Source organism: Capronia coronata (genome assembly GCF_000585585.1).
Source record: "Capronia coronata CBS 617.96 chromosome Unknown acBCG-supercont1.5, whole genome shotgun sequence".
Lineage (NCBI taxonomy): Eukaryota > Fungi > Ascomycota > Eurotiomycetes > Chaetothyriales > Herpotrichiellaceae > Capronia > Capronia coronata.
The window spans coordinates 206,603-225,572 of record NW_006912897.1 but is presented as its reverse complement, the minus strand read 5'-3'; the positions used below and the strand labels follow the sequence as shown (position 1 = coordinate 225,572).

General features: G+C 52.7%; 8 protein-coding genes across 8 annotated transcripts; 5 read left to right on the top strand and 3 right to left on the bottom strand.

Annotated features, from left to right (window-relative positions):
• Window positions 1–143: 143 nt before the first annotated feature.
• A1O1_05769 (uncharacterized protein) lies at window positions 144–2,333 on the top strand (the record flags this gene model as incomplete). The annotated part of the gene is made up of 1 exon (XM_007726653.1): window positions 144–2,333. One exon carries the CDS (start codon window positions 144–146, stop codon window positions 2,331–2,333), a length of 2,190 nt encoding a protein of 729 aa, XP_007724843.1.
• A 650-nt stretch (window positions 2,334–2,983) lies between these two features.
• Window positions 2,984–3,889, bottom strand: A1O1_05768 (uncharacterized protein; the record flags this gene model as incomplete). The annotated part of the gene is made up of 1 exon (XM_007726652.1): window positions 2,984–3,889. The coding sequence occupies one exon, from the start codon at window positions 3,887–3,889 to the stop codon at window positions 2,984–2,986; it is 906 nt and encodes a 301-aa protein (XP_007724842.1).
• Window positions 3,890–4,267: 378 nt separating this feature from the next.
• On the top strand, window positions 4,268–6,695 carry A1O1_05767 (aarF domain-containing kinase; the record flags this gene model as incomplete). The annotated part of the gene is made up of 2 exons (XM_007726651.1): window positions 4,268–5,272; window positions 5,334–6,695. The coding sequence occupies 2 exons, from the start codon at window positions 4,268–4,270 to the stop codon at window positions 6,693–6,695; spliced, it is 2,367 nt and encodes a 788-aa protein (XP_007724841.1).
• Window positions 6,696–8,074: 1,379 nt separating this feature from the next.
• Window positions 8,075–9,734, top strand: A1O1_05766 (uncharacterized protein; the record flags this gene model as incomplete). Its single annotated transcript, XM_007726650.1, has 3 exons — window positions 8,075–8,865; window positions 9,047–9,629; window positions 9,681–9,734. The coding sequence occupies 3 exons, from the start codon at window positions 8,075–8,077 to the stop codon at window positions 9,732–9,734; spliced, it is 1,428 nt and encodes a 475-aa protein (XP_007724840.1).
• Window positions 9,735–9,898: 164 nt separating this feature from the next.
• A1O1_05765 (glycoprotein endopeptidase kae1) lies at window positions 9,899–10,948 on the bottom strand (the record flags this gene model as incomplete). The annotated part of the gene is made up of 1 exon (XM_007726649.1): window positions 9,899–10,948. The coding sequence occupies one exon, from the start codon at window positions 10,946–10,948 to the stop codon at window positions 9,899–9,901; it is 1,050 nt and encodes a 349-aa protein (XP_007724839.1).
• Window positions 10,949–11,349: 401 nt separating this feature from the next.
• Window positions 11,350–12,941, top strand: A1O1_05764 (uncharacterized protein; the record flags this gene model as incomplete). The annotated part of the gene is made up of 3 exons (XM_007726648.1): window positions 11,350–11,500; window positions 11,553–12,139; window positions 12,201–12,941. 3 exons carry the CDS (start codon window positions 11,350–11,352, stop codon window positions 12,939–12,941), a joined length of 1,479 nt encoding a protein of 492 aa, XP_007724838.1.
• A 233-nt stretch (window positions 12,942–13,174) lies between these two features.
• Window positions 13,175–15,084, bottom strand: A1O1_05763 (uncharacterized protein; the record flags this gene model as incomplete). Its single annotated transcript, XM_007726647.1, has 2 exons — window positions 13,175–14,758; window positions 14,932–15,084. 2 exons carry the CDS (start codon window positions 15,082–15,084, stop codon window positions 13,175–13,177), a joined length of 1,737 nt encoding a protein of 578 aa, XP_007724837.1.
• Window positions 15,085–16,425: 1,341 nt separating this feature from the next.
• On the top strand, window positions 16,426–17,307 carry A1O1_05762 (calcineurin subunit B; the record flags this gene model as incomplete). Its single annotated transcript, XM_007726646.1, has 5 exons — window positions 16,426–16,558; window positions 16,660–16,712; window positions 16,766–16,839; window positions 16,904–17,238; window positions 17,297–17,307. 5 exons carry the CDS (start codon window positions 16,426–16,428, stop codon window positions 17,305–17,307), a joined length of 606 nt encoding a protein of 201 aa, XP_007724836.1.
• Window positions 17,308–18,970: the final 1,663 nt, after the last annotated feature.

Below are 18,970 nucleotides of genomic sequence, written 5' to 3'. Positions count from 1 at the left end.
GCGGGGAACATTTTCTAGTATCCAAGTAGATCAGAGACAACGACAATCAATGGTCTATTGTCTCAATCACAATGTTGTCCCCGGCGATCTGAGGATCAGTGCACCAACCGCCTGGTAGATCTACCATCGCGCAACTCTTCTCCATGTCTACATTCAGTTCCGTCGTCCGTAAGCCCGGACAAAAGATCACACCCAAGACCGCCCCGAGACGCAATGTGCAAAGACATCCCGCACGACCCGCTGCTCCCCCGTCATTGACACCTGAAAGCCAGAGTGCAACGGATATCCAGGACGTCGTCGAGGAAAGGACTGTGACCGAAGCCCGAACAGTGACCGAAAACCGGACTGTGGACGAAAGCCTGACTGTGACTGAAAGCGAACGGGGCCACGCAGACCGGACTGTGACACCTGATGATGGTCAAGTTGTCAAGCGCCCTAAGGAACAGCATGGAACTGAGGCACATTTGGCCACAAGTGACACTCAGGTACCAGCTCAGGCGCAGCCGATTCTCGAGTCGACTGAGATTCCCCCGAGCTCAGCGCCCGTCGAGACATCTGTGCCGCTCTCTGTTCCCCTGGAGACTGTCGCTAGATCTTCCCCAGAAGCATCGCCAAGTATAACCGCTCCCACACCAGTTGATGCGGTTGAAGTGATTGTGCCCAGCAGCGCGGGCCCCGATGCCACCATCATTCACCCCGTTCACCTTACAACAAGTCCTGTCAGGACCCTCTCCATCCCTGTTATTACCACCTCTGGGGCATCCACCGCGCCTAGAAGATGCCGCACGAATGAATTAACTCCAGCACCATCCGAAGTTTCGAACCACGCGATCGACACAGGAGAAGAGAGTCCTGAACAATCCCCAGGACGTTCGAACAAGAGGCAGAAGATTACACACCCAACTGAAACAAACAATGAAACAGAGTCTAGAGTTACACCGCCATTGACCGAGAACACGCCGCTTATACTCAGGAGTAGTCCGCGACACAGACGAAGCGAATCAAGAACATCCGAGGCATTGTTGCAAGATGCGACCAGTCAGGCTGCCGCTGTATCGGAACTTGCACATTCCATCGAAAACAGCGCGAGATCCCTAAGGCCACGCTCAACTCGCGCTGCGGTATCGACGACGGAAACGGAGTCTCCGGATGAAGACGTAAGCGAGGCAGAGATATACGAACCAACGAGGCGAAAAGGGACTCGGAGAAAACAGCAACGAGCACAAGCGATCGAAGACATTGCTCGTCAAGTGGTCGAGAATGCTGTAGGTGGGAGTGGACGTGGCAGGCAACGTCGTCTGTCACGACTTCCGACGCCTGAGGATGCCGAAGAACGCAGTATTGATCCCGAAGAAATTTCCATGGGTGATCTCGTGAGGGACAACAAACTGGGGAAAAAGTCCGAAACCGAAAAGAAAATGCAACAGAACTGGGAAGATATCAAGCGACGAAGGCAAGAGGAGGTTGAACGACGAAGAGAAGCCGCTGCACAGAGAAAGCATGGAAGACAAATCTTGACCTCGAATCAGGACGCCCCTGTTGAAGAGAGTCAGGTACATGTCCCTCAGCAAATCATCGTCAACGGGCAGATTGTCGTCGCAGCCGAGTCTCGAGAAGTTGCATTCGGTGCCGGTGTGGAGCAGGCCGTGATCAAAGATGCAGATGTTGCACTTGAAGATGACCGTATTTACAAATACGTTCACCAAGGGACCTTGGGGAAACACGCCGGTCGACGGCGTGGGACGCGGTGGGACGATGAGCAGACAGAACTGTTCTACAAGGGCTTACGAATGTTTGGAACCGATTTCAGCATGATAGCCAATCTCTTCCCGTCCCTAGATCGTAAACAGATCAAACTAAAGTTCCTCATCGAGGAACGAGCACATCCGGTTCGGGTGAAACGATCAGTGGCAGCAAAAGAGCCGGTGGATATCGACGAATACTCAATGCTGACGAACCAGCAATTTGAGGATCCGGCTGCCCTGCAAGCAGAGCTGGACGCTGAAGAGAAGAGACTACGGGAGGAGGATGAACGCCGGCGTGCGAACGAGGGATACGTCGTTGATAGTGCCGACATTGCGTTGCCATCGACAGAAAGGGATCGTGATCACATTGATGGTGCTGAGAGCAATGATACGGGGGCCACAGGTCGTCAAGAACATATCGCACATCTTGCCCGGGGAGCTGTGGCGACAGTTACCGCACCGGCGAGAAAGCAAGGCCAATTGCGCAAGAAGGAGCCCCTCGGACGGGGAAGACAAGGAAAGAAAGGAAGAATACCTATGGAAGGTGTTGAGGAGAGGATCGGCCCTATCGAAGAGGTCTATCAATAATGCTGCTATAAAACGCTTGTGAGATACCCTTTTAGAAGATGACCATAAAGGAGGATATCTTGGTGAAGCTCAGAGCCGTGAGGGCAGTACGACGTTGTGTCGACACTCCTAGCCCCTGGCCGTGCTATACCCAATAGATTACTTTTACTCCGTCATGCATTGCCATCTTGCACAACAAGTGACACGGTATATATCTCTCAAGGCGTCAGTATATCTCTGATAACGCCTAACACGTAAGGAACATGTAGTCGGGGTAGTGGACGAGCATTGCGGATGTCGTGTGGCAGATGGTTCACCGAAGCTGTCTTTCATAGCGCCGATTGTCATACCTGTTCCGGGCGAGATTCTGTCGATGTTTGAAACAAACCAGCAGACGCGGGGCTTGCATGGCGGGAATCATGAGTATCACCATGCTAGCAGCGGAGTGCACCCTTGTCTCCCAATGTCGTGGATGGCTCTCCGCAGCCTGTCGGCTGTAGCCGCCTCCGAATTGGGATTCTGTGGATGATTCCTGATGTTGGATTTCTCTCCTCCACGAAATCAATCGTCTTGCTGCCACATGGCAGGATCATGTATGCTGTTGGTCGGAGTATCCTGCGATACCAGACGTTCTGAGTTTTGGATTGGCTCCAGCATAGTTGAGGAAGTGCTCATGAGTTGAAGATTCGGCTGTACAGCATCTCATGTCTTCCCACCCACAAATCCAGAGTTGGTACGACCTGCCCGGCATCTTCAGGCTGTAGGAACCAGACTCTTTCCAAGCTGTGGCGAATTAGATCCTGTAGATCGTGGCCTGCGAGGATGGTTTGTGCCATATATGGTCCCATGACCGAAGCTCTCACTGCTGCGCTCAGAACAGCTTTGGCATGGTTAAGCAGGAACAGGTACCCGGATTCTTCTAGGTTCAGCCCGAGAGCAAGACAAACCACGCCCCATAACGGTGCGAGATGCCCATTCACTTTGAGAGGATCCGAGGACAAGACTCCGATTTTCAGGTCCCTGGCAAAGACCTCGATCGCAGCGGCCGCCTCGGAGTCCTCGAGGCGGTGAGCTTTGGCCGGGGCTGCAAATGCCTTTTCCCAGACACTCAAAAGAGCGCGGCCCTGGGCGATGCTGGCTCTTCGCGCCACGTTACACGGCGTTGAAGCATCCAGGTCATTGTCCAGGTCCATCAGATCCAATGGGTCGCGGAAGGCGGCGACGGCGTATGGGACAGTTGTATATGCAACAGATTGAAGGGATAGTTTCAGGAATTTGTGGAATAAAGACAGCTGCGGTTGGCCGGACTGGATGGGCTTGTGGTGGGCGAGGAAAGACTCCAACCCGTTGGAATATGCGAATGACCCCAGCGGTAAGGCTGAGTCTGACAGGAGCATCAGGTTGTGTGTCGAAGGGCCCAACGGAAGAGAGACCTGGGCAGTGAAGGGTGTACTCCCGATGACTTGAGATCCCAACTTTGATCCCTCTATGCGCCGAAGCAGAGCCTTGGTGGTTTGAAGCTGGGTCTCGAGATCCAAGATCCGCCCGCGAAGTGTCTCTGCATCACGGGCATCCATCGTGGAAACGATTGGCAGCAGGGTCTTTCACATAGTATGGACGATCCTGCCACATAGGCTCCAGAAGCTGTCTAAGGTGTCTGGAGCGAACAGCTTGTACGGAGCGAGTTATACAGTAGTACGTAGTTACCTGGTAGGTATAGAGTATCTCAGTAGATATACTACTACTATAAGGCTGAATGGCTGTGCGGAGAAGGTTCGGTAGCTCCGAGTGACAACGAAAACCCTCGAGTGCGTCCTTCAGTTCGACAATCGATGATGCTTCTCTTCTCGTCTCTCAATTGACCACCTCCACGTCGCAACAGTGGGACATCTGCGTGTTTTCCTGTTGCGTGTCTCAGCTGTATTGAGCATGGAATTCTGACAGATCCTTCAGTCATGTCGGGCAAAAGAATCCTCGACGTTGTCGCGCTCTTCAACGCCTCGCGAAAAGTGGTCTCGAAGCATTTCGACATCAGACTGTCCCAAGTCAAACTCTATGGGCAGACCTCGTCTGTGGCGAAGGCTCTGAAGAGGCAGGGGCTTCCCATACTATCCACGGCTGTCTCCCGCTTCGCCTCATCACAGAGTCCTCCAAAGACCGCGAAAGAAGGCATCTACCAAGATCATTTCTACGAGCCTTCTGAGCAGAACTCACCCGCCCAACCGCCTCCCACAAATGATTTGAATGTCGAACAAGCAACGCCGACAACGGTCACATTGCCAGATGGGACAATATCTCCAGAAAATACCTCAAATGGGAAAGAGGCGGGCGACGGCATGAGTTTCAGTGGAAGACCTGCGGGAGAGACAGCGCAACATCCAGTCGGAAATGGGGACAAAGCAGGTCAAGACTTGCAAGTGAAGTCGTCCACCAAATCAACGATACCGGAACCTTCCTTGGACAGCTCCCTGTCTCCAGATGCAGCCAGGAAACTGCAACGCCTGTCCGAGGATCAAATACCAGCACAGACAGCCGAACCGCCTAAACCCCAGGAGGACGGCGCGGAGTTCGCAGTTGGCCAAGAACAAGATATCTTCTACCAACCACCAGACAGTGTGAAGCCAGTCCTATCAGCTCTACCTCGCGTTCGCGTCCCCAAGACCGAGAATGACGTTCAAGCAGGGGATTCCCACATTCCTCCAGGCATCAACGCTGATGTGTACTACTCCGGTTCAAAGCAGATTGAGTCGGAGCCTACGGAAGAGCAACTGGCTCAGCTCTTTCACAATCCCAAACATGCCAAACTTCTAGCCAAAAAGACAGGACATTCAGGCTATGGCCCGGGAGGCAAGCGGCAGTTTCATACAACAAGACTCAATCCGCAACAGAGGTCAAATGGGGAGACGGACAGCATTCGAGAGTTGGCCGCTGATATGGCCAGAGACGCACAGAAGGTCAAAGTAAGTCTGGTATACCATCCAATATGGATGACTCTGACTGATCAGCTGACAGATGCTCTAGACACCGCCAGCGCGAAATGTGCAGCCATACCAGATGCGTGAGTCGAAGATCCCAGCAACGAGATTTGGCCGTCTTTTTGAGTATGGGGGACTAGCGGCGTCGATGGCGTTTGGAGCAGTCAGTGAAAGTATCAGTCGATCAGGCGGCCCAGATGGGTCTGTGATGCTGAGCGCCGCGAACATGGAACGTCTGGTCGCGAAATTGTCCAAAATGCGAGGCGCTGCCTTGAAGTTGGGCCAAATGATGAGCTTTCAAGACGCAAAGCTACTACCCAAGCCCATCCATGAAGTGCTCCAGCGCGTTCAAGACAGTGCGGACTACATGCCCGCCTCGCAACGAGACGTAGTGATCGCCACCAACCTGGGTCCCAATTGGCGTGCTTTATTCGAGGAGTTCGAGGAGCGTCCGATGGCTGCTGCCTCCATTGGCCAAGTACATGGGGCCGTCTTGAAAGATGGACGCCGAGTTGCCGTCAAAGTTCAGTATCCGGGTGTGGCCGATTCAATATCCTCCGATCTCAACAATCTCTCGTTACTCCTGACCGCGTCTCGCTTGTTACCAAAGGGGCTGTACTTGGACAGAACCATTGCCAACGCCCGTACCGAGTTGGGATGGGAATGCGACTATGTGCGGGAGGCTGAAGCCGCGAAACGGTTCCGACGGCTGCTGGCAGATGATCAAGAGGTCTTTACCGTCCCGGAAATCATTGATGAGGCATCTGGGAAGCAGGTTCTGACGATGGAACGCATGGAAGGAGTCGCCGTCACCAAGATACGGAACTTTACACAGGAGCAAAAAGACTGGATTGGAACGCAGATCCTGCGCCTGTGCTTGAGAGAGATCACCGAGTTCAGGTACATGCAGACAGATCCGAACTGGACCAATTTCCTCTATAATGCCAGAACGAACAAGCTGGAGCTGCTGGACTTCGGAGCGTCAAGGGAATATCCGGCAACCTTCATTGAGCTCTACACCAAGGTTCTGGACGCAGCTTCCAGAAAAGACCGCATTGCTTGCAGAGACCTGTCGATACAACTAGGCTACCTCACCGGCTATGAATCCAAGCCTATGATGAATGCTCACATTGACTCGGTCATGACGCTTGCCGAACCTTTCATGGACTCTGCCCCTGATCTTTACAACTTCGAGAACCAGACAATCACCGACCGTGTTCGTGGCCTCATCCCTGTCATGCTGAGAGAGAGGTTGGCGCCGCCTCCAGAGGAGACGTACAGCTTACACCGTAAACTGAGCGGCGCTTTTCTATTATGCGCGAGATTGGGAAGTCGAGTCAGATGCAAAGATCTCTTCCAGCAAGCTCTGGTCACAGCAGGGTTACGCCGACCTCCACACGTGTCCTAGAATACAGACTCTGTGTCGTCTTCTTCACTGTGCTCGAGAATGGTCTCCTGCAGGAGACCTGGTCTGCCAGGTCCAGAAAGACTTGGGCTCAACGGACTGCTAGATGGCCCAGAGAGCGGGATCTTGCGGACGTCTCTCCCGACTGCTTGAATCAGAGGCTGGGAGGCGATCAACCTGGCCTGCACAGCTTGCCTTCGTTGTTCTTCCAGCTTCTGCTTCTTTGCTTCTCTCGCCTTCCTGTAAGATATAGCATCATGTCCCTTCGGTGGGATCGGTTGCGGGGAAGTTTTGCGGTCGAGGTCGAAAAGCACGACGAATCCCAGCATGGTGAAATGCAAAATGAGCCCGAGAAGGATTCCGAGCAAGATTGCGCAACCCAAAAAATACCAGACTGCCTGTGAAGATGTCAGTCGGACCCGTGAGTTGAGCGGAGTGACCGACCTCGAAACGTGCAAAAATGCGCCATGGAATCAATGAAATATGCCCTAAAACGCGTCCAATGGACACAAAAGGAGTTGATAGCAATACCAAAATGTACCATAGCGCCCTCAGCACCAGGTAAAAAGGATAGACTGCATAGTAAAGCACGGTGGTTGTGATGGCGACCCAATGATGCCTCTTTGAGTCGGTCGGCATCCCCTCGATTGAATCATGATCCAAGAGACGGTTGATGGATGAAGGGATGTCGATGAATGGTCGACCCAGCTTTAAGTTATTCAAAGTCATGTGTTGTGTAACCTGCCAAAGGTGCGATATGAGGGACAGGGGAGGAACAAGTCAATGAATTGTGTTGTGGTCAGACTTTAGGGACTTTGGTGGTTGCTGTCATCACCATTATTGGATCACAGAGAGACGCCCTCTGGTCCCAAAAGCCCTCCCCACACTTCCGCCCATGGTCTCCCCAATAAAGCCTCCGGGAGGCTAATAACGTGGGCTCCTCAGGCCCTAGGCTCCTTTGTTTAAGCTGCAGATGCCATGGCATATTCACTGACGTTTAACTAAAACTCTCTCCCAGCTCTTATCCCAGGACCTAGCGCAACCTCTTGTTGCTTTGCACCTAGCGCCCCTCTCCCTCCGTTCCCCGTCTCAATAAATACCTGGCCCGGTGACTTTACCACTAGTACTGGGACGTCACCACAAACTCAGGCTTGGGGAATGCATAATTGCCTACGACTCTCCCTTACATTCTTCGCTCTCCTCCAGCTCCAGGGTCGCCTTTCTTGGAATTGAAACACCGGATGCTAATTTATCTGGAGCCCACGAAGTTCTCCTCAGACTTCCTATCTCCCTGACGTGGCCCGCCTTGGGCCTCATTTCCCTACCCACCACGTGTCGCACGACAGTCGAATCTCGATTGAAACTCAACTGCGCCAGCCAAAATGGGCCAGCAACAGTCCTCAGAGAAAGGGTCGACTTCGAGAGCTGGCGGTGCTCCTCCAGCAGACAAAGACCGGAAGATCTCCCGTAGAGTCTCGATTCAGGCCCTGTCTCAAGGCCGGTCAACTCCTGTCGACCCTTCCGCGACAAAGGACACCGCCGTTGCGCAAACGACTTCCCAACATCTGGAAAAGCCTGCCTTGCAGCAATATCTTCAAGCCTCATCGCCAGATCAACATGCCAGATCCGCCAAGGTGGAGAGGTCATCCTCGAGAGCCTCACGCGAGAAGAGAAATGAGTTGGAACAACGACCAAAACATCAGCCGCCTGTGCCCGTGCCAAAGGCATCAGGCCCAGTCGACGTGCCCATGTCAAGAAGCAAGCAGGATTCAGCTGAGGAATCTGTCGAAGAACCCAACAACACCTACCAGGACCGACGATATACGCCGATCGCTCAGTTGCGGCCTCCCCGCCTCCCTCTTCCTATCGCAGATGTACCTATCCCGGAATCGCCTGCTCTGTTGCCAGTCGATCGAGGAAATGCGGACGTCCCAATCTTCGAGACGGACGAGCCTCTCTCCGCTATCGAGCCTCAGACGACCAGGAAAAGTTCCATGCTGAGTACCACCACGCAATCTGAGGAAGAGGTGGGAGAGGAGCTGCAGCCATTTGCCGTGGATACTGCTACCGCTCAAACCGTTCCTACTGTCATCGAATGGAACCATGGCGGAAACAAAGTCTACGTCACGGGCACTTTTGCCAATTGGGAAAAGAAATACAGGCTTCATCCGAGGTACGTTCCGGGAATTCCTTTGTTGTTTTTCTGAGACACGCCAATCTTTCCACTCTACCATACCGGCAAACACCTGGGATCGGCCAGTCCTCGTCCCTCAAGACATATTGTCATTCCTTCAGCCCAGATTCGTACATGTTTTCCCGGCACACCTTGCGATAGCCCGCTAACATGACAACAGAAAGAATGGCCCTGGCATGTTCACCACAATCAACCTTCCATCAGGGACACATCATCTCAAATTCGTAGTAGACGGCGAGATGGTCACAAGCCCAGATCTTCCAACTGCGGTCGACTTCAACAACTTTCTAGTCAATTATATCGAAATTGCGACAGAAGACCTTACAAAGCCCAGGAGAGAGAGCACTCAGCATGGCGGTAAATCAACGGTTCTCGCCCTGTCCGAGCATGAACATGGTCGATCTGGTGATCAGACGCCTGAGGATACTGGGTTGGTGGAGCCCCAAGCCGAAGAGATCCCTTCCGGCGATTTTCGACAGCTCGTCCCACAAGCTTTGGTTGATGTTGATCTTCCGGAAGACGACGTCCGGTATCACAACGCAGTGCGAGTCATTCAAGAAGCGCCAGCGCCACCAGCTCTACCTCTTTTCCTGAGCAGGTCGATTCTGAACGGTCTCCTCCCAGTGAAGGACGATAACAGCGTCCTAACACTGCCCAACCACACAGTTTTGAATCATCTCATGACCAGCAGCGTTAAGAACGGGGTGCTGGCAACAAGTGTCACCACGCGGTACAAGAAAAAGGTAAGATTCTCAGAACGGTTGCGTAAGAAGTCACTAACCGTTGTGGCGTAGTATGTAACCACAATATCGTTCAAGCCAGTGCCCCAATTCCAGGCAGCTCAATAACGTCGACGAATGGACTGCTGAGCCATGCGGCTCTGGTCTTTTGCATTTCGGGTATCAACGATTTCATGATTGGACGATTAAACGAGGAGCCGGGACCCGTCTTGATTGCGTGGTTCCGATGGTCGGGAAGGAGTGCTGGGCAAGCATGGTCGTTTTGTTCGGTTTCAGTCTTCTCTCCACGCGACATGGACATCGTCTGTTCGAAATCTTTGTGTGCAGGTGCTCTCCTCTAGAGGAGTTTCGAAGCCGGTTCGATAAGCGAGGAGACCGGCGTGAGCGATCATGATACCATTGTCAATGCAGAATCTTTCGTCGGTAGCGTAGACGCTACCACCTCTGTCCCTTGCCATGGTCCCCATCATATCCTGTAGTCTCTCATTGCAACCTACGCCGCCGACAATAAGCACCTGCTTAGAGCCAACATGAGCCATGGCTCTCTCGGTGATCTCCACAAGCATGGCAAAAACAGTCTCCTGTAGAGAGAAGCAGAGATCCTCGGGAGTGACTGCGTCACCGGTGCTGGGATCTTTTAGGGTGCCCGCTTTCATCTGGCCAGCAAGTTCGTCGACCTGGGCAAGAATTCCGCTAAATGAACAATCCATTCCCTTGACCGCGTACGGAAGGTCCACCAACACTCTTCCTTTCTTCGCCAGCTGCTCAATGTTGTAGCCGGGAGCAGGGTCATTCGAGATGTTCAGTGTCCGCGCGAATCTGTCAAGGCAGTTCCCAACCGCAATATCCAGAGCCTCCCCAAATATGCGATACCGCTGGGTACTGTAAGCGATGACTTGCGTATTGCCGCCTGAAACATATAAAACAACAGGGTTAGCTGCTCCGGTAATCTCTCGCCCCATCTCAATGTGGCCAACGCAGTGATTGACGCCGACCAGAGGCTTGTTCCACAAGATGCTCAATGTTCTCGCCGCCACAGCCACACTTTGTAATGGAGCCCCCATTCCAGGTCCTTTGGTGTAGCAAATACAGTCAACATCCTGGATCCTCACGCCAGCTTGGGTCAGTGCTTGCTTGACTAGGCGTGCGACATGAGCACGATGATGCTTGGCCGTGTCCTTGGGAAGAAACCCTTCTCCCGGAGGCGAGACATAGGTGTCTCTGATATTGGACAAGATTTGCGCTGGGCCGCCTTTGGAGGGCTGTAGGATCACGCCAACCCCCAGCTTGTTGGCAGAGCCTTCAAGGCCGATGGCAATCATTGTGGACGACCGACAGACCGCGGGATTTTGCCTGAACTGAGCCAGCAGGGGTGGCAGGTTGCGCTTGTTGGTTGAGGAAATCGTTACTAGTACCACGAGGCTCTACGCTGCAAACCTCGAAGAGGATTCCATGACGTGCCAGTGGGATGGACAGAACAACTTTATGAATGGCGCAGTCCGTTCGCGTTCCCCGCTTAGTAATCTGTGCGGAGACAGAGACTGCGTCGCTTGTTCCAAAAAGCCGATCGCTTGGCGCGCAAAGCGGTGTCCTTCGAATGACTTCGAGTCCTCCCACTACAACGAACGCTCTCTTACCACTCTCTGTCAAATCCGCTCAGTTTCCCGTGCAAGCAGATCCTTCGTCTGGTTTGCTTTTGGTCTGTAAAAGGACTTCGTTTGTCATGGGGATTTCCCCCCTGAGTGCGGACGGCATGGACTTTGATCAATCCAGCGCCGAGTTCGTCCACTGGTTCACCGCGGCTGATGGAACTCGGCTAAGTCACAAGGTGCAGTTGCGGGATCTGAGGAGGACAAACGCTGGGAGAGCAGCCGGTACGCTCATCTTACTTCTCTGCTGACTCGGGTGCTGATGACCATTGCTTAGTGGCGATACAAGACATCGCGGAAGACGAGGAGCTGTTCGCAGTGCCTCGATCAATGGTGCTCACGACGACGACATCAAACATCCCACCTTCAGTTCTCCAGTCCCTGGAAGACACCGGAGCATGGCCACCCTTGATTGTCACCATAATCTATGAATTCCTTCGGAAAGACAAATCTCCATGGCACCCATACTTCAAAGTCCTTCCTACCACTTTCGATACTCTTATGTTTTGGAACAGTGCTGAGCTCGCCGAGTTACAAGCCAGTGCAGTAGTCCACAAGATTGGAAGAGAGCAGGCTGAGGAGTTGTGGCGGCAGACCATCATCCCTGTCATGCTAGCACATCCTGGTCTGTTTCCTGTCCCCGGAGCCACCCCATCCGAACGAACTGCGGAGCTGATCAAGCTTGCACATATGGCTGGCAGCTTGATCATGGCATACGCTTTTGATATCGACAGGGACGACCCGAAACCCGATGATGGCGACGCCTCGTCTGAGGACGACTTTGAAGAGGACGATGAAGACGAGCCGTTTAAGGGCATGGTGCCCTTCGCTGATATGCTGAATGCGGATGCCGACAGAAATAACGTTCGTTGAGCCCACGCACTCACACAAATATTGGAATAAGGCTGACCTCCATTAACAACAGGCTCGCCTGTTTCAAGAAACGGACTATCTTGTCATGAAGGCCACCAAGCCAATATCTGCAGGCGAGCAGATTTTCAATGATTACGGCCCCTTGCCACGCTCTGACCTTGTTCGAATGTATGGGTACACCACCGACAACTATGCCCAATTTGATGTCGTCGAGTTCTCACATCACCTTCTCCTGGAGGTGGCTGGGAAGAAACACAACAAGGAGAATAAAGCATGGCTAGACCGTGAGCAGCAGCTTGATGAAATCGGTCTCATTGACGATGGTTATTCCATTCCCCGGCCCGATCCAAATGTGCGGCGCCTGGAAGACACCCTGTCTGGGCAGCTACACATGCTTCTGCGAGCGCTCTGTGTACACGAAAATGACGCCAAAGCCGTCAAGAAGCCGAAGGACGCAGTCACAATCGAGGAAGCCGCCCTGCTACAAGCGGTGCTCACCAAGAAGTTGTCAGAGTATGGCACTAGTCATGAAGCGGACCAGGCCATCCTGGATGCATTGCACTCCAACTCCACAACCTCTACCGTGCCAGCCGCTTGTGACCCACGGCGATACTCTATGGCACTCCAGGTCAGAATGGGCGAAAAAGAGGTTCTGCGGCAGTTGATTATCCTATGCCAGTCCCACATCAAGCAAAAGTCCGAAGAACTGGCCGTTGGCCAGTCCAAGCGAAAGTACGATTCCAACACGGAGATCCTTTCAGAAAAGGCAGCGAAAAAAGAAAAGCATCGATGACGTCTTGAGTTCGAATAGTCATTATCTGGAATGACAGAGGCGCTGGCCTCGATAATATGTACAATGAGTATCTGCAAAAACAACACCGCTCCTCGCGGTTGGCAAACCGTGAGCTGCATCCAAGTGGCCCGGTAACGCTGACAAGGTCGAACTTCACCCGAGCGTTGAGACGAGAGTTTTTGAATTGTGCTCTCGATGACGGCCGCAAAAAATTTTTCCAAGAACCGGAACATTCAAGAAGGTACGGGTGTCACTTGCGGGTTGGGGGGCGCAGGTGACTGACTCGGACCACCGGTCTCGAGTTGAGCTCTTCTGGCTGACATTGCTTGAGCATCGGTTGGCCGAGCGTTGCCCAGAAGGTATGCTCGCTGAACTAATCGAGGGAACATAGATTCTTCCGACGGTTCGACATCCCGCACTTCCTCATCATCGGAGTCGAATTTGAATCTATCATCTCCCGAAAAGTCTCGCTTCATCCGAGGAAGTTTGCGATCGATCATAATGCGTCCACCTCTACCCATCCTCCGCCGGAAAGATGGCATGTGCCCAACGGTCTCGTCGTCACCGGGACTGGCGTAGCGGAAAGGTGTGGAAGGCCGTGACACATCCTTCATCACCACATCCGAACCTTCACGTGGTTGCTGCGCCTCATCATCCGAGATGCTAGCAGGTGGTGTGGGAAGATACTCGGTCGCAGCCATGGCTTCTCTGAAGAGGCCATCCGGCGATGGATAGTCTTCTTCGTGCTCCGGGGTGAGTGGCGTCATGGTCTTGTCGACGAAGCCTTCATTCCATCTGATGTGTTTTTCGATATTGGTTTGGATCTCTTTTTGGATCTCACGTTCTCTAGCAGCGGTGACATCCTCCAGTGTGCGGAGTTCAGGGCCCGGACCAGGTGCCATAGGCATCCGCAATTGTTGCGCGAGGGCGGCTTGGTTGGCGGTCATGCCGGGTGGCAATTTCTGCTTCTGCGCGGCTAGGTAAGTCTGGGAAACTCTCTTGCTCGGAGCGGCAAGATTTACCTTTTGGTTGACGAGAAGTTCTTCATCGCCTTTGATGCCCAACTTTCTCTTGGTGTCTCTGAAGGCAAGCCGTTGCTCGAACAGCTGCCGGTCGACTTCGAGACATTCTTTACGCAGCAGTTCTCTTCTCTTGACCATCAGCAGCATGCCGCGGGCAGTTTCAAGCTCAAGCCGCAATTTGCGCAGCTTTTCGGCGCTCTGAGCATCGCGATTCCTCGTCTTGCGGATCTGGCGCAGCTCTCTTCTTCTGAAGCATACATACGGGTCTGAGTCGTCGGATTCTTGACCGGTCTCGAATTTCAGACGAGGAGCCAACGGACGATTACCAGTGGCTGTGCGCCTGGTTTTCCAGTGGTCATATACATACTGGGAAAGGATGCGAACGTGGGCAGGTGTGTCCTCATCGAACTGTTCTTGCAGCTCTTCTAAAGGTAAGACGGGAGGATTGTCGACAGCGGCAAACGGTTGCTTCGCCTGAGCGGTCTCTTCGAAAAAGTTCATGACCTCTTCGAATTGATCTTCCGTGCAAGGCGGCTGTCCAGGAGGTAAGTTGCTATTCATGGATTTCCATGCAGCCTCATCCTCTTCATCCATGCAATATGCCACTCCAGAACAGTCTTCGACTGTGGCTGAAAAGCGGATGTACGTTGCAGGTTGCTGGAACCCCTTGGGATACAGAACGTCATACTGAATATCACTGGCAACGGTAGGTGGAGTGGGAATGTAAGCATCTTTGGGTTTGGTGTCGGCTTTGTTCGCCTCAGCTGCTTTTATGGCTTGTTGAAGATGGTATTCCTGTGAAGCATGACTGGTTAGCATGGGGACGGAGTGGGTGGGAGATCCGGAGGGTGTTTTGCCAAGGCGCGGTGGTGACTAAGCAAGAGGAAGAGGACAGAGCGACAAGAAGATGAAGCAGAATTGAACAGGGCACGAAGGGAATTCAAAACGGGCTGCAGGCGGCCACATACCGATTCCTCAGCCTTTTCAACACCAGTTTCTATTGCAGCACGTTGGAGGTCATAGTCGACGAGAGAATCGACTTGATCCTCACGAAAGATCGGGACATTTTGTTTGGCGTTGAGTTTCTTGGGGCGGGTGTGCCTGCCTGCCGCGCGCGACATGGACGCTTTTAGGCGACAACCTCATGAAGGAGGACCAACGCCGGCCGGAGCACCACCACACCCAAAAGTAGAGTAGAAGTGGTCAATAATTCAGCAAACCAGCATGAGAATGTAGCGCTTGATGCACTGAGATGAACTATCGTCTCAGAACGATAATAAAGTCGTGGGGTGTGGACGTTTTTGATGGTTGAAGGATTTTGCAGCTGCAGCTGGGTGCGGTGGTTGAGCGTGTGTGAGGGAGTGAAAAGTGCAGGTTTGCAGGTTGGGAAGCGTGGGGGGAAGGAGATGCACTCTCAGTAGGCGGGAGGGATAAGCTCAGAGATGGCGCAGTGCAGTCAGTGCAGTCTGAGTGCTGTGAGTGAGAGTGAGAGTGACAGAATGATGATTATGATGACCTATGGCTGAAAGGAGTTGGGTGATGCACAACAATTTCCTGCCTACAGAGTGAGGCTCCAGGCGTGACAGCGATTGCTAACTAACGCTCGGGCACCCTGCCGAAAGCACCTAGAGGTATGGATCTAGGTAAGGAACCACACGGCAACAAGCCTACAGACCACCTGGTCGTGGCTATTGCTAGGCACCCTAATAGGTGCTGGCTAGGAGGTCCCTCTGTAATATTGGAATGGTAGGAGGAGAGCCAAATGCACCTGTGTCTGGCACTACTTTGGACCACCAAATGCACTACGGAGGAGCATAAAGCAGCTAGCGAATCATCCGGCCACACAACTCGCCCATTATTACCTGCTTACAGGTAGTAAGCCAGAAAGTTTGGTACCTTAGATGACCCTGCATCCAAGTGTGAGGTTATCATCAAAGGGTATCATCAACCGTGGCCTCGGTGTGTGACATTTCAGCTTTTACAATCCATTCCAGTCGTTGGTGTGGTGCCATGCGGTTGTGCAAGATTTTCCCTCTTGGCGTGCCCCTGAATTGTTGCCCGTTTCAGTTCTAGCTCACTGTGGCGCAACATGACCAGTCTAGATCACTTGATATTGTGGCTAGAGGCCCTGTGGCTAGTGCTGTGTGACGGCCTTGCACCTTTCAGCCTTCGCTGCAGGTTAGTACGCAGTTCAAGATGAGGGCGAAGGCGAAGGCGGGCGGTACTACCACAACAACCATCTGAGTCCGGGGTCCATCTCTTGCTCTCATCAGCCGCGCATACACTCACTCACTTATCTGCCAGATAGTTTCTTCAATACCTACTCATCCTTTACCAACAGAATTGACCACTCTGATTCTTTCATTGTTGACGCTATTTCGTCCTTGCAAACTCCCGTGTCGCCGTAGTATCTGCTCCCCACCTCAATCGATCCTCTCTCCTGACGGCCTTCGACTCCCATTATGGCTACGCCAGCATACGGCGCTCAAGCCGGCACCATCGCCGAACCCAACAATGCCGCGCTCTACGACGCTCGCAGAAGGCAGACTGTCACCGGCTCTCAAATCCTTGACAACATTGTCTCTTTCTCCAACTGTGCGTTTGAGCCTCTCCCATCCAGGACCCTGCGCAGGCGCATTCGACCAAACACTACGCCGGAGGGCCAAGTGAGTGGGTGCTGACAGCGACCGCTTTAGTCGATCGAGATGAAGTAGACAGACTGCGGAAGAGGTTCATGAAACTGGACAAGGTACACACTGCGCCAAATAACTTTACCTTGACGGCACTGATGGTATGGGACAGGACAACAGCGGTACCATTGAGAGAGAAGAGTTCTTGTCGTTACCACAAGTATCCTCCAACCCCTTGGCCACGAGGTACACACTCTCCGCATCGGCAGTTGCTGGTCGTTCGCCCGTGCATCTCTAACAATGTCGGCAGAATGATCGCTATCTTCGACGAAGACGGTGGAGGCGACGTGGACTTTCAAGAGTTCGTCCTGGGTCTGTCGGCCTTCTCGTCCAAGGGCAACAAAGAAGAGAAACTCAAGTTCGCGTTCAAAGTCTACGACATCGATCGAGACGGCTACATCTCTAATGGAGAGTTGTTTATCGTGCTCAAGATGATGGTCGGGAGTAATTTGAAAGATCAGCAGCTTCAGCAGATCGTGGACAAGACTATTATGGAGGCTGACAAGGATGGCGACGGGAAGATCAGCTTCGAGGAGTTCACCCAGATGGTTGAGAACACGGATGTCAGCATGAGCATGACATTAGGTTGGTTTTGGTCCCTCTTCCACAGCCGTGGGGCTTTCGTACTGACATGTTGTGGCAGATCAGTTTTAAGCCTAATTCCGCCGTGATGGTTGCGGTGTGCTCAAGACATGTTAGAAACTGCTAGCGAGTGTCGACATGACTTATGTGATGCATAACGATCTTACTGACTTAGGAACAACACAATGACACAGTTTCACTGGCCGCTCAGTTCTACAGAATCATGACTGGCCAGCGATCTATGTCACCTCTTCTCTGAAGTGTCATTGATATTTGCATTGGCCCCCTGATAACGCTGCCTATCAGTTGTTTTGTTTAAATCGATATATCCATCATTGCCCCCTCTCATTGAAGTTCAACGGTTTGAGCAGGGCACTCAGTGCACTCCTGGACCATGCCCAATCTCAACGACGCTCGTTTTGGTGTATTTCGGAGACTGAAACAGGAAAGACACGCAATATAGCAATCAGTTCTTTTGCCACAGGACCAGAATCTTGACTCAATATCATACCTGAAAAGAGGTCCACAGGCGTCGAACCAACAAGCTAAACACCCCGTGATTAGGCGAAACAGTGACCATCTATATCATCTACAGTCTTTCGCACTTTGGAAGTGGAAAAGAAAATGCCGCAAAAGAACGACATCAATTTCCATTCCTTCGTCTTTTTGCTCTGCTCGAAGAGTGCCAATATCGCGGGCACCCTTCTTCGAACAAGGCTCTTCCTTGAGAGCTGAGACACTTATTTGTCGAAGTCTTTCAGGGCATTCTTGGGCGGTATCAGCTGGCTGGCTGGCCGGCCGGCCGTCATGCCCTTGCTCTGGACCTCCCAGCGCTGCATTGCCTCTCACTGCGTCGGTCTCGGAAAAACAAACATCGGCAGTGCCCTTGCCGAGGAGAACGCGCTACAACGAGGGCGCAATAGCTTTCTAGAAGGCCTTGAAGCACCTCACGGCTTTGCATCACGACTGATTGCTGGCACAGGAGCATCAGCTTACACGGGGCTTGCCATGAGTCAGTCCACCATGAGCACTCAACTATTTCCGACAGAAACCGACAGCCTTCCGGACGCACATGATGGCGATGGCATGGGCATCATCCTCATCCGCTCTTCGCCTCGCTGCACAGAGCGGCCATGAAGGAATGAACGGGTCAATGTCCAAGGTCGAATCTATTGCACCTGATAAAGACTAGCCACGAATGCGGATTGATCGCCATTCCTGGTATCTGCATTCACAGACTCTGCTTCCACCCAAGCTGGTCTTGAAGTCATGAAGAAAATGGACGTCCATGTTACACGCGTACTAGTTACAAGTACCGGCTATCTTTCCTGTCAATGGCACGCGTGCCTTCTCAATCAATAGAAGATGCATCGCTCCTTCAACATAGTACTCTGCTAGTGTACGAGCTGCATGGTATACCATAAGTGGGTATGCTTGAAACGTCCCAGTAGCTTTTGTTTGTTCTCTATCCGATGACTGCCCCCTACCGTGCGCATATCACGATACTAGTATCGCGGGTGCAGTGCGGTCCGGCCAGGCCATTTCGATGCCTGCCACTTCAATCAATAATAGTACATAGGTAGCCGTAGCCATAGTCATAAGCAAAGGCACAAGCGCAAGCACAAGCACAAACATAGCCATGAAGGTGGCCATTCCTGCCGCATGTTTTACCCACACCGACATACCAGCTCCGCATTCCCTGCCCTGGAGCCTCGACAACTTTTCATAAAAAAGA